This window comes from Peromyscus eremicus, chromosome 14 (assembly GCF_949786415.1).
Source record: "Peromyscus eremicus chromosome 14, PerEre_H2_v1, whole genome shotgun sequence".
In the NCBI taxonomy this organism is placed as follows: Eukaryota; Metazoa; Chordata; class Mammalia; order Rodentia; family Cricetidae; genus Peromyscus; species Peromyscus eremicus.
In genome coordinates this window covers 51,865,719-51,879,179 of record NC_081430.1, presented here as the reverse complement: position 1 = coordinate 51,879,179, position 13,461 = coordinate 51,865,719, and the positions used below count along the sequence as shown (strand labels likewise).

Sequence of the window (13,461 nt, the reverse complement as noted above, 5' to 3'; positions counted from 1 at the left end):
AGTTGGTCAGTGGGTGCCTAGAAAAAGACTCCACTGCCCTAGGTGTTCTAGGGGGAAAGGAGCTGGTCTTTCCAACCGACTCCAAGAGCTGCAGGAATGAGAGATCCAAAAACTGTGCCAGATGTGGGCAGGGCACCCCTGCAAGGGACAGTGGGTGGCACAGCCTGGAAGAGGGAAAGTGTGAGGCAGGAACTGGGCACACAGTGGGCCCAGATGCTGGAAATAGACTCAAGGTGGCAGGTTTCCTTCTCAGTGCTGGGGCTGAGGTTGGCCTCTAGGTTTGCATAGTCCCATCAAGCCTGCGGAAGCTGAAGGCAGACATAACCAGAGCCTGGCTAGGAACTGATCCTACCTGCCAGGGCCCAGGCTTTTGTGTAGAGGCAGATACAGGACAGGCAGCAGGGAGAAACACAAAGACAGATTTCAGGCTCAGGAATGTGAGCCAGTGCTGTCAGAGGACAGGGAACCTGACATTTGACTGTCCCCAGTCCCCTGTCCATGAGGGAGTCATACAGTTAATCACTGTCACTGTCCAGTCCAGGCATGCCACAGCCAGTCAGAGCATGGAGGCCAAAATGCACATAGAGACCCACATACAGGCTCAATTCCTGGCTCCCAGGAACAAGTCTCACCACATGGGAAATTTTAGTTTCCCTTGGGATTTGTGACTTTGGCCATAAAGAGTGGAGTCTGAGTATTTGTGTCAGAGATAATCACCAGGAATGGCCTGTTGAAATACACTCTCAGAGGGTTCAAAATTAGAGCTGATCCCACAGAACTCCAACCCATGGTGGCAGCTGCTTCTGTGCCTGTCTCAGCCACGTCCAGCACAGCCTTGTGGACCACCTGTAGGAGAAAGACATCACTCACTGGAGACCAGGGAGGGCAGGAGAGGAGATTCCTGGAGCAAGCATCCACAGCTGGCCTCAGTTGCTGATGAAGATGTTGTTCTACTGTGAGCTCCACTCCTGATGTTTCCAAGTGTCTGCTCAGGGTGTGAGAGGAGGCATGCCCTAGGTCTGATCATTCTCTGAGAATCTGTGTTGTCCTAAAAAACCCTACAAACTGGAGGATGGGTGTAGGTAGAACAAGTCATTACCCCCAAGACAGCTTATCAGGAGATCCACAGAGAACAGCAAGCGTGCTGGCAGCCAGTGCAGGTTTCCACATCCTTGCTACTCAATCCTCCTTGGTAAATACAACAGCGCTGCATAGGACATTGCTTCTCATTCCCAGAATGGCATGCCCTGCTGGTACAGGTCTGAGCTCAGGCCTCTCAGTGGGCACTGGACAGAGCATTAGGCTATCCCAGGCTGTGTGTCTAGGAACGTAATGTGGGATCTAAGGCATCTTCTCACCTATTCTTAAGCTTTTCATCTCAATTGCCATTCATTCCTTGTTATTTCCTTTACTACTACCATTCTGTGTGCTAGTCAAGAAATCCTGGCCAGCTCTGCAGTGAAAAAGCTGAGACTGGAAATGATTCGCGCTGCAGCAGAATGTGGGTGGTATCCGCACTGCAGCACAGGGTCATGCCTAGGTGGTCTAAGACCAAGCACAGGCTTTTTCCCACCATAGGCTCCTAGGTGAGATTATGCTCAGGGGGTACAGGAAGGACTGGCTGCATGATATCCAGCAGGAGTATTTAGGCTGTAATCCAGCTCTTCCAGGATGAGGGAATCTCAGAAATGCAGGCTTTCTCACACATTTACCATTCCCCACACACGACTTGTCCTTCACCATCCACATTCAGGCACCAAAGTGAACTACCCAGTGTGTCTTGGCTTACCTGAGAGACTCTCAGGTCCTTAGCCTCTGTGATCCCAGACAGGTCAGCCTGTGAGGAGAAGACTTCGTTGATGCCCAGGTGTGGAAGGATTTTCTTCAAGCTGTAGTCAGTGGAGATGGAGAACTTGGGCATGTAGAGATCATTGATCTTCCTGAGAATGAAAAAGAGAAATATAAAAGTCAATCGACTCTGTTGCTCCATTAATGTACCTTATAGCTGGGTAACCAGAGACAGCCCTCTCACTGGAGAGTAGCCCTCTTTCCATCCATGTCTAGACCATGTGATTTGCTCTTCAAATGCATTAATTATCTATCAGTGCCTGAGAGTGTTTACAGGGGCCAGGTAACATAGCTTGGTACTTCCTGTTCCTCTGAGGAGAATGCTTTTCTTCCAGATCTACAAAATGGAGTCTCTATTTGAACATATCCCTTGCTGCCAGGCGGGACAGTTGGTTATATAGATGCAGGTGGGGTTCTGTCAGCATTGAGGCAAGTCTTTGTTAATGTGTGTTTCCCTAAAGAAATCAGGGAGCACAGACATAGAGATGTGTTCTTTTCAAAATGAATTAGAAAGTATAGGTTAAATGTTAGCTGCAACCCTACCCAAAGACACACAGGACTTATGCCCTGTCTTTTTAACTCTAATTTCGTTCCTGTTCCACACTCACCATTAAATGATTAGAGAAACAGAAAGCCATAAAGGCAATCCAGTGGGCTTGTTGTTTACCACCTTCAGGAATTGGTTCTACCTCCTGGAGCTTCTAAATGCACACTACCAGAAGTCATCCCATCTGCACACGTCCAGACTAAGCACAGAGCACAACTTGTTCAGGACAGCATTTCCTAAGAAGAGGGAGGAGTCCCTGGCCATTTTTCAGATATCTCATGTAGAGAAGCTTTGGTTTTGAGTTCCCCTTTCCAAACCAAGCCTGTGGATCACTTCTCATTTATAGTTCTACATTTGTTAATGTTTATTTCTAATCTAGATTATGTAACCAGTAAGGGGCACTCTAGGTTGTTGAAGATGGGTTGATTTCTGTCAAGAGTGAGAATTTGGGCAGAAATGGCGTGGAGGTGGAGTCTCTCTGCTAATGGTACAATCTGATGGCCTGCCCCACATTTAGGGAAACGGAAAAGAATCTTTGAGCCTCATTTCACACATGAGTCTGACTTCTACTTGGACAAGAAGAGGTCTGTGAAGGTGCCCATGATGCACCATAAGTTTCTCACCACACGCTACTTCCAGGATGATGATCTGCCCTACTCTGTGGTGGAGCTGAAGTACAGAGGCAATGCCAGTGCCCTGTTCATCCTCCCTGATGAGGGCAGGATGCAGCAGGTGGAAGCCAGTTTGCAACCAGAGACCCTGAGGAAGTGGGAGGACTCTATGAGGTCTAGGTGTATGTCCATAGGAACCAGAGCTGGTCTGGCTCTCCATTCTGCTGTTGGCCTGAGGCCCAGTGTCCCTGTCCCCCAGAGTCTCTCTAGCATGAGTGTAATGGTTCCAGAGTCCACAAGGACAGGTGGAGTGGAGGCAACTTTCCCTCCACTGACTCCATAGTTTGGGGCCACACAGAATGTTTGTCTCTGAAACGATTACTCAGATGACCCTCTTTCTGGACAAAATCTCCAACCCTAAGTGAGGCTAGAGCTTCCCAAGTGGAGAGGCTTCTGCCCAGGAGCCCAGGAGGCAGTCTGCATGTGGGTGTGTACATCTTGGACTCCGTGCTCTGATTGGTTTTGTATACCTGGCTTGGACAGTGACCTTGACTAACTTCATGACTCCTACATGCACAGGAGCCTTGAACTGTGAGTGACAGGCTCTCAGGCCTCTTGGGAGCACCTGCTAATGTTTTTGAGCTTGGAATCTATCTTTATGCCCTCTCCCTGCTCACTCACCTGCACAACAAGGGACCACTTTGACTTTTGTGGTGGCTACTGCTTAGTGCCTGTCTCAGCCACATCCGGCACAGCCTTGTGGACCACCTGTAGGAGAAAGACATCACTCACTGGAGAGTAGGGAAGGCAGCAGAGGAGATCCCTGGAGCAAGCATCCACTGCTGGCCTCAGCTGCTGGTGAAATGGTTTGTTCCTACAGTGAGCTCTACCCCTGGTGTTTCCAAGCCTCTGCTCAGGGTGTGAGATGAGGCATGCTCTGGGTCTGCTCAGTCTCTGAGAATCTGTGTTGCCCTCAAACCCATCCTCAAACTGGGGTATGGGTGTAGGCAATGCCAGTCTTTACTCCACAGGCAGCTTCTCAGGAGACCCACAGTGAACAGCCAGTGTGCTGTCAGCAAGAGCGGGCTTCAGCATCCCTCCTGCTCCAGCCTCCTTGGGACATACAACTACAATACACAGGGCATGGCTTCTCTTTATTAAAATGCCATGTCCTTTTTGTACAGATTTGCACCCAGAGGTCAGAGTTGTCACTGGAGAGACAGAAGGCAATGCCGATCTGTGCATCGGGGAATGTAGTGTGGGGTCCTAAGGAATCTTCTCTCCTACTCTTAAGCTTTTCATCACAACTGCCAATCATCCCTTGTTATTTCCTTCCTGCTAGTATTCTGTGTGCTCCTCAGGAAGTACTGGGTCAGCTCTGCAGTGAATAAGCTGAGGCTGGATGAGATTTGCCCTGCAGTGGATTGTGGGTGGTATCTGCACTGCAGCACAGGTCGGTGCCTATGGTGGTCTAACATCAAGCACGGTCTTTTTCCCCACCCTGGGCTCCTGGGTGAAGTTATGTTCAGGGGAGAGAGGAGGGATTGGCAGCATGCTCTCCAGCAGGAGTATCTAGGTTGAAATCCAGCTCTCCCAAGATGAGGTAATTTCACAATGCAGGCTTTCTCACACATTTACCATCTCCTCTTGCCACCTGGTTTTCAGCATACATATTCTGGCACCCAGTGAGAACCACCCAGTGTTTCTTGACTTACCGGAGAGACTCTCAGGTCCTTGGCCCCTGTGATCCCAGACAGGTCAGCCATTGTGAAGAAGACTTCCCTGATGCCCAGAGAACAGCTGTGGAAGGCTGTTCTCCAGGTTGTAGTCAGTGGAGATGGAGAACTTGGGCATGTAGAGATCATCGATCACCCTGAGAATGAAAAAGAGAAATGTAAGAGTCACTGGACTCGTTGCCACACAACCCACCTTTTCACTAGGGCGCCTCTCCACAGACAGCCCTCTCACAGGAGAGCAGCCCTCTTTCCATCCATCCTAGACCACTTGATTTTTCTTTCCTAATGCATTAACTAACCATCAATGCCACAGAGTTTTCACAGGGGCAGGTGATGAGACTTGGAACTAGTAGTTCCCTTACCAAGAATGCTTTTTTCCAAGATCCTCAAAATGCAGTACTTCGCTGTCATGTGGACCCTCAGACTTCATCTAATGATCATTCTATTTAAAATTGCACACTCCTTCTGACTCCAGCTTTCCTTATCCTTGGACACTCCCCCCCTTTTTTAAAACATCACTGCTTCTTGCTTTTTAACTAGTCAAATAATGATTAATTGTATTTTCAATCACCTACTCTCTCCTCTTCAATTTCAAGGTGAGCCTGTGAGGATAAGAAATTATGTACTTGAGTTTCTGATACCCTCTCAGGGTCTAAATTCGAGCACAGCACATAGGTCTTCAAGTCATCATTCCATGAATGGTGAATGAATGAGTGATGAGGGGATGAGATGGCTACACAGAGCAGAGCTGATTCTCAGAGCTGATCTCATCTCAACCTTACTCTCCTCTGCATCCCCAAACCCATCAAGATTCCCTATAATTACAGACTGTTGGACACAGAGAAATCCTCAGCTCCTGCTCTAGGTGATCTCATCTTGTGAACAACAAAAAAGACATTAAAATTTGCCTCAACTATCAAGTTTAGAAAGGAAGTCAGCTACACTCCACCTGTCCCTGCTGACTCCCCAGGTAATACACTGAATGGTAAGTGGGACTCTGAGGGACAGGGACACTGGACCTCAAACCAGCAGCAGGATAGGGAGCCAGACCATCTCTGGTTCCTTTGGACACACACCTGGGCCTCAGAGTGTCCTTCCACTTCCTCAGGGTCTCTGTTTGCAAGCTGGCTTCCACCTGATGCATCTTGCCGTCATCAGGGAGGATGAACAGGGCCCTGGCATTGCCTGTGTACTTCAGCTCTACCACAGAGCAGGACAGATCCTCATCCTGGAAGTAGGGTGTGGTCAGTTCCTCAATGTTCATTATGGGCACCCTCACAGACCTCTTCTTGTCCAAATGGAACTCAGACTCGAATGTGTCACGAGGGTTAAATGATGTCTTCCATTTCCCTAAATATGGAGCAGGCTATCAGAATGTAACAACACAGGAGAGACACCACCTCCACCACATTTTGGCCCAGTTTCGGAATCAAGAGAACAATCAATCCATCTTCAACAACATAGAGTGTAGTATCCCTAGGTGCTTGCATAATCTGGATTGGAAAAACCTTGATCTATGCAGAACTATGAATGAGAAGTGATCCACAGGCTTGGTTTGGAAAAGGGAACTCAAAACCAAAGCCTGGCTCCTTGAGGAACCTGGGAAACAATCTGGGATCTGAGAATGGGTGATTTAAAGAGAAATGAAAGTAAAAGTGGTGAGACCCGAGCCTGGGGAGATTTGGGGATCCCTTCTTCCTTAGGAGGAACCCTGTCTAGAAGGCAGTTGCTTGTGGGACAGGTTACCAGAGAAACAGGAAGAATCTGAAACCTCCAGACAGTGACCTGTCAATGTTGCTCATCAATGTGAAACACCTAATGGAAGGCAGAGCCCAGAGCCAAATTGGGCTTAGAATCAAGCTCCAGGGCCCTGGAACTTCCCAGAGTTGGATTACCAGGATCCAATAGTTGGTTGACTAAGACATTGGTAATGAGTCCTCTTCTCCCTTGCGGGTCATGTTCACCTCCGTGAATCAAAGATACCCTACTTAGACTTTATGCACATTCCAAGTGCATGTGACCATCTGCAATATACCCTAGGGGACATGGTACTTTGACAATTTCTTGGGCTCAGGATCCAACAGCATAAACATATATCCCCAGCTCGCAGCCAAGCAGCCTTGGTGCTTGGGATCTGGGCCCAGCAGAGAGAGCCAGGCCCTGCAGACTAATCCTCCAGGCCATCACTCTGCTTCCCTTCTCCTCAGAGCACAGCTGCTCTGGGGTCATCCTGGTCTCCTGTCCTCTGTCCTCCTATCTGCTTCTGTCCATGGTCAATTGACCTTCTGTCTAGAGTCTCAGAGCATGTTCTCCTGTATCCTAGACTATCCTATGTCCAGCCTCAAATCCACCCCAGGTCTAGTCACATCAAGATTTTCATCAGACATAATTTTCTGGGTTATAGCGTCAATCCACGGTCTCTATCAGGCAGGATTTATGAGTGTAGGCTCTGGATGTCCATCCCAAAACCCTTACCCAAAGCAATTCCAGCCTAGTTTCCCAAATCATTAGCTCTGTAACTCCAGATTCCCTGGCTCAGGTGTGAGTGTTGTGCACTGCAACCTTCCAGGCTGCCAGGTATTAGTTTTACAAAAGCAAAATTCCACAAAGCAGCCAGACACTGAACACAGAACACTGCATGGCTGATCTTTCTTCTCTAATGGCTTTGCCCCACCTGCTTTTCCATGCCCAGGTCTAGCTTGGTGCAGAAAGGATCACGGGAGAGGTCTTGCATAGGAATACAAGAAGGGCTCTTTACTAGCTATGGTACTTCACTAGCTATGCCTCTTTCCCCTTAAGTGTCTGTATCCATGCTCCTTAGGTAAAAGGTTTCCAGCCCACCTGGACTCTCCTAGAGATAGAGGCTCTCCAGCAGGGATGGACACCTTCTACAAGAACAGATTAGAAATTCTGGAGTGGGCAGACCTAGGGATCTGTCTCTGCAGGGAGAAGCCATGGCTTCTCCCTACTCAGGGAGGACTGGACAAGCAAGCTATGCATTCTGCTAGTCAGTAAGGTTAAGTCACAGCCAAAAAGAGTCCTCTTAGGCTGAGAGCTCACGGGTTCTGTTGAGTAAGTACCAGGAAACTCAACCACCATCCAGAATACCACAGAAGAGAAGTAAGGCCAGTTAGTAATAAGAAGTTAGGCACACATGTCTCTAAGTCAATGAGTACTTCCTTCCCAGTGGTCAGTGTATGGACACAAGGTGCACACACAGCCAACACTCTTTCTATATAACCCTGAAACATCAACCATCTTTACCTTTAAAGTAGATGTAATTCACCAGCACCATTACTGTACTCTCATCCAGGTCTGAGATCAGTTCCTTGATCTTCCCCTTGGCCTTTTTTCTCACATAGTCATTGATGAGCTTTTTGGCCTCATGAGGCTGTTGGAAGTCAGTCATGGAGGCCTCGACCTGGTACAGTGCCCTTGTCTTTCCTTGAAGTCTGCCAGGATCTGCAGGTGCTTTTCAACAAACGTCATGCTGCCTATGCTGATCTTCACCTGGTCCCCTGGCTGGCTGAGCATGTGTAGAAGGTACCCAAAGCCCCAGTGGATGTCTGTCTCAGGGGTCTCTGTGAGACTGAACTTGAGATCTCCTAGAATCTCTTCCAGGATTTTGCTCCTTGCCTCCAGTGACAGGACGGCCAAGGCTGTTGAGATGCTGAATGGAGAGAAGACGACATTTCTATCTGGATTCTTCAAAGCCAGCTCCTTGTAGAGGCTGAAGGCGAAGTCAGTGTTGGTGGATGTCAGTGCTAGATTGTCCACTGGTGTCCTGTTGTTCGGGTTTTCCTGGACAGCATTGTCCCTTCCCAATGTGCCATCTGGTTGGCAGAGGACATCAGGGGAGATCTCAGCCATTACTCTGTTCTCCTGGTTGAAAAGAAAAGATCCTTTTGTTAGGGAGGGTAACTTGCTGCCCTAACCATCTTCTTGTCCTCCCATGTGGTCTGTGCTCTGTCCCTGCTCTGCTACCTCTGTGACTATCCATGGGAGGTGCTCTGGCCACTCAGATAGTATTCCTAATAGAGAACCTAATATTCCCAATAGAGAACCAAGGCTCAAAGGGTTGAAGAGATTTGCCAGGGTCACTGGGTAAGGAGGAGAAGAACCTGAGGATGGGTTCAAGCCTTATGTAATCCGAATGTCTCCTCTCCTCTTCTGGATTGGCATAAGGAGTCATTAGAAAGCACGGGATCTCCTCCTTTGCACTTGTGTCCTCTACCCCATCACCAACTTCTATTCTGGATGCAGGGAAGGAACCTTAGACCAGTGTTGTAGCACAAGGCCCACCGCAAACTGCAGCAGACACACCAAGAAATCTCACAGCTCTCGGCTGAACCTTGTGACTGTTTCTGGGAGTGTGAAGGGTTAACAGAGGGCAGCACTGGAGATGACTGGTGCAGCGCCAAAGCCTTGGTGAGAACAGGTATTAGAAGGACCAATAGGGGAAGGTGCTCTCAGCCCTGCCAGGATAGCACACGGAGGTTTGTATCTCAGCTTGGAAGGCCTCCTGATGGGAAGGAAATTGAATGGTGTTCCAGTCGTGGATGCCTGGACCAGATTTCATTTTGACTGTTATGATGTCTGTGTGGGGCAAAGAAATGCATAGAACTGTCTGGGCAGCTGTTGAGTGACCAAGGTTACACTCTTAGTAAAAGTGTATGGCTTATTATGGGCATTGTGGGTATTTGTAGGGAATGTCCAGCGGGCCATCTCCTCCATACATCCCTGGACTGGGAGCATCATAAAAACTACAGTTGAAGGCTGATGATCATGGTAAACACTGCTACCCACCTTAGCCTCTGTCCACACTGTAGATGAGTTCAGAGGAGAACGTAGATGCTAGAGGAATAGGAAAGTGAGGAAGAAGAACAGAGGAGAGAGGACCAGGTGGGAAAAGAGGCTGAAGTGAGACAGTGGGGGGAAGAGGAGGGGGGACTGGAGGAGGGAGGGGGATCAGATGAGGGAGTCAAGGAGAAGATGGAGGTGAGAGAAGACCAGGAGAGTGTAGGAGGAGAATGGAGGGAGCAGGGGAGGGAGGTGTTGGAGCTGAGCCACAGGTCCCCAGGGCTGTGACATGCCTGAAGAGGGGCCAGGGACTTCAGCTGACTTTACCCTGTGTTTATTGTCAGAATGAAGCAACCATTTATTTGGAAAACATTCAACCATATTTTAAATCAAAAATATTTCCACAGAAAAGAGGTGAGTCCGTTTGAGGAGGAGACCTGGCTCAGTGGCTGAGCTGTAGCCTTCTTTTCCTTATTAGGAGAGGGTGTGGTCCCTTTTCTTGGGCATCGGATCTGTGGGGGAAGTGGGGCCCCTGACCCCAAGGCATCTCCTCTCTGCTGTAAGCACTGCAGGGGTGTCACCACCCCCAAAAGGACTATGTAACTCTTCTGTCTCCCTCTGGTTCCTACAGCTGCACCTGGCATTAGTCAAGGTCTCAATACTTCCTCCCGGTGGAGGGTCAGAAGGAGCATAGCCCATGGCACCCACATCTTCATACACATGAAGACCCAGACTGGAGAGAAGATTTATATGCACCCCAGAAATGTTCCCTGATTCTAACCCAGTGTCCCAGGAACTACTCCTCACCCCTCCAAATAAAGACTTTAGGTCATTACCAGTAGCACTCACTCCTGTAAAGGTACCTTTTCTGTCCCCAGAGAGAAAGAATCCCGGGCATTACCTGCAGAGCTGACGCCCTCTGCCAGAGCCTGTGACAGCTGAGTTCTGATGTTCGGGTGGCTGTCTGCCTGGTGTGTTGTTCTCCCCAAGCACACTGATGTCTATTTATCCCCACCAGGGACTCCTCCCTCTCCTTAGGAAATGCTGGCCCAGACAAGTTGTGCTCTGTGCTCAGTTTGGAAATATACACATGGGATGATTTCAGGTAATGTGCATTTAGAAGCTCCAGGAGGCAGAACCACATCCTGATGGGAAATCCTCTAACCATGTTCTTTTTTTAAATATGCTAACAATGTGATTTTTATTCCATATTTAAAGTCAGTTATTGAGACCCAATTGCTGGAAAAATATTCTTTGGAAAATATCACTGTGTAGCTAAAGTTTTCCTGTGTCCCAGCCTGCTGGCAGTCGGGACAAATTTCTCCCACTCGTGTCCCCCAAGTAAACATACATTGCTTACAAACTGTATGGCCAAGGCAGGCTTCTGGCTAACTGTTCTTATATCTTAAATTAACCCATTTCTATTAATCTATAAGTTGCCACATGGCTCGTGGCTTACTGGTATCTTAACATCTGCTTCACATCATGGCTTCTTTGTTCCTAACAACAAGCCCACTGGATTGCCATTGTGGCTTTCTGTTTCTCTAATGGTAAATGGTCAGTGTGAAACTGGGGAGAAGTCAGAGTTAAAAAGACAGGACACAAGCTGTACTCGTCACCAGGTAGGGCTACAGATAATAGTTTCCCTAGACTATTTATGACACTTCAAAAAGAATACAAAAACTTTATTTCCATGCTCCCTAATTTCTTTATGGAAACTCATACATTAATAAACACATGCCTGGATGCTTAAAGATACCCATGTACATCTGTGTAACCATCCTGTCTGGCAGCAATGGGCATGTTCTCATCAGACTTACTGTCCCCTCTTGACTTCTGGAGGGAAGCTGCCTTGTCTGGTGGTGAAGGAAAACTCCTAGAGGAATCTGTGTCTGCAGAGCCTGGCTGGCTGATCTGAATTTCAGTACTGTAGAGAGATGGGAACACTGCAGGTCAGAGGCTAATGACCTTCTCATGGACTAGGTGCTGCCTCTCTGGAACAGCCATGTTTCTTCCCTCTGTGTCAGAACTCAACCTTGTGACAATAGAGTCTATTCACTTAGCAGACAACCAGCTTCAATCCAAAAGCTAAGAATGGCAGCAGATGACATCTTGAACCTGTAGAGAAGCTTCCCTCCTGTCTTGAGGCTCCTGCCTAACTGAGCAGCCCTTTGAGTAGGCCCAGAGAGATTTTCTGTTATAAGCCATGAGAGGGCTGGGGGTTAGACCAGTGGTCAGGGGTTTGCCCAGAAAACACTATAGCTTGGTTCAGTTTATAGCACCAGAAAAAAAAGAACGTCATGAGAGCAAACTTGGACATGGATCCTCCAGTATGTGTCAAGTCTTCAGCCAACTGAATGACTCACGAGAGGCCCCTAGGAAGAACCATCCAGCCTGACTCCTCATGGGTGCCTGACACTGTGAGATATTCCATGCTTATTCTTTTAAGCTGTGCATTTATTTGGGGGCAATTTATTCTGCATCAACAGATGTGTGACAAGAGCAGTCTCCCTCTTAGTCCTTAGGACCAAGGGAGAGAGTATGGACAGACAAGTCAGAAGACAACCTGCAGGCTCTCACTGAAATGACCAAGGTAAGTCCTTCATGCCCTGACTCCATCTTGTGTTTCCTCACAGATTTCTCAGCTCTCTCTTTTCCCCACCACAGTCATGTCTGCATTCACATGTATTTGAGAGTTCCAGGGACATGTCCATGCTGCACAGAATAGACCAGAATAACTAAAGGAAATCACAATAAATAAAAAAGCTATAACTCAAAATTATTATTCATGCTATGATTTAAATAGTAACTCGACTCTGCCAGAAAAGAACATTTTAAATTAATCTGACCTTCATCTAACTTGTATGTAAATTATGGTCTCTGTGGGTTTTGCCTTTAAATGTGCTGTGTCCCTGAACTTGGACACCTACAAACTTTTGGAGTCATGAGATCACCATTAGTCTGACGATTAATAAAAGTATTTAAACCAATAACTGGCTTAATACTAGTGTTGTTAATAACTATGTCATGTGGATCATTTCAACACCACAGCAGTGTCTCACAGCGGAATCTTCCCTAGGCAGAAGCCCCTCTTCCTGCTCTTCATTCTCTCTCCCCACAGAGACCACAAAGGTCACCACTGCTGCTCTGTCCTTCATGCCTAAGACCTTGTTGCATCCTCATCAGTACTTGCTGAGGTGTCCCCCGGTGTTGACTGCCTACTGTATAGAATCCTAGGGCCAGACACTAGTCAATGCTGAGACAATCCAGGAGTGTGATCCAGTCCAGCTGGATGGTGTCCATCCTCTCCATCACCACAGCTTTGGAACCTGCTGACCCATACCCAGCCTGGCTGTGAGGACACACTGATGTAACCGCTGAGGAACCATACAGCCTTCCTGGTGGTGTGAAGGATGCCTTTGTTATCTGTTTGAGTTATAAGAATTCCATGCACAGACGCCTGAGCTGCAGACATTTTCTACCATCCTGGGGGTTATCTCTTCAGTCTCACAGTGCTAGGGACCCTAAACTTCACATCTATAAGCCAAGCCAGCATCCCACCACCAAGCTACCTCCCCAGCCCTTTTCTCTTTCTCCTTGAACACTTACTTTATGTGGTTCTCTGTGTTTGTGAATGTGTATGTGTGCATCCATGTGCACATCCATATGAAGGTCAGAGGTCAACTTCAACTGCCATTCCTCATCCACCTTGGTTTTAGAATAAGGTCTCTCCATAGACCTGGAATTCATTGATTGCCAAGGTTCACTAGCCAGGAAGTCCCAGGAATCCACCTGTTTCCACCCCAGAGCTGGGATCACACATTCATGCTACCACACTAAACTGTTTTACTTCTGTATCAGGGAATATAACTCAGATCCTCATGCATATGAGACCAGCACTTTATGCACCTGCCCATGT

At 47.9% G+C, this 13,461-nt stretch overlaps 1 protein-coding gene across 1 annotated transcript; it reads right to left on the bottom strand.

The window, feature by feature from the left end:
* Positions 1-645: 645 nt before the first annotated feature.
* On the bottom strand, positions 646-8,612 carry LOC131924260 (serine protease inhibitor A3F-like). Its single transcript, XM_059279531.1, is given in 5 exon segments — positions 646-846; positions 1,790-1,940; positions 5,819-6,092; positions 8,007-8,186; positions 8,189-8,612. Coding segments are annotated over 5 exon segments (1,230 nt in total).
* Positions 8,613-13,461: the final 4,849 nt, after the last annotated feature.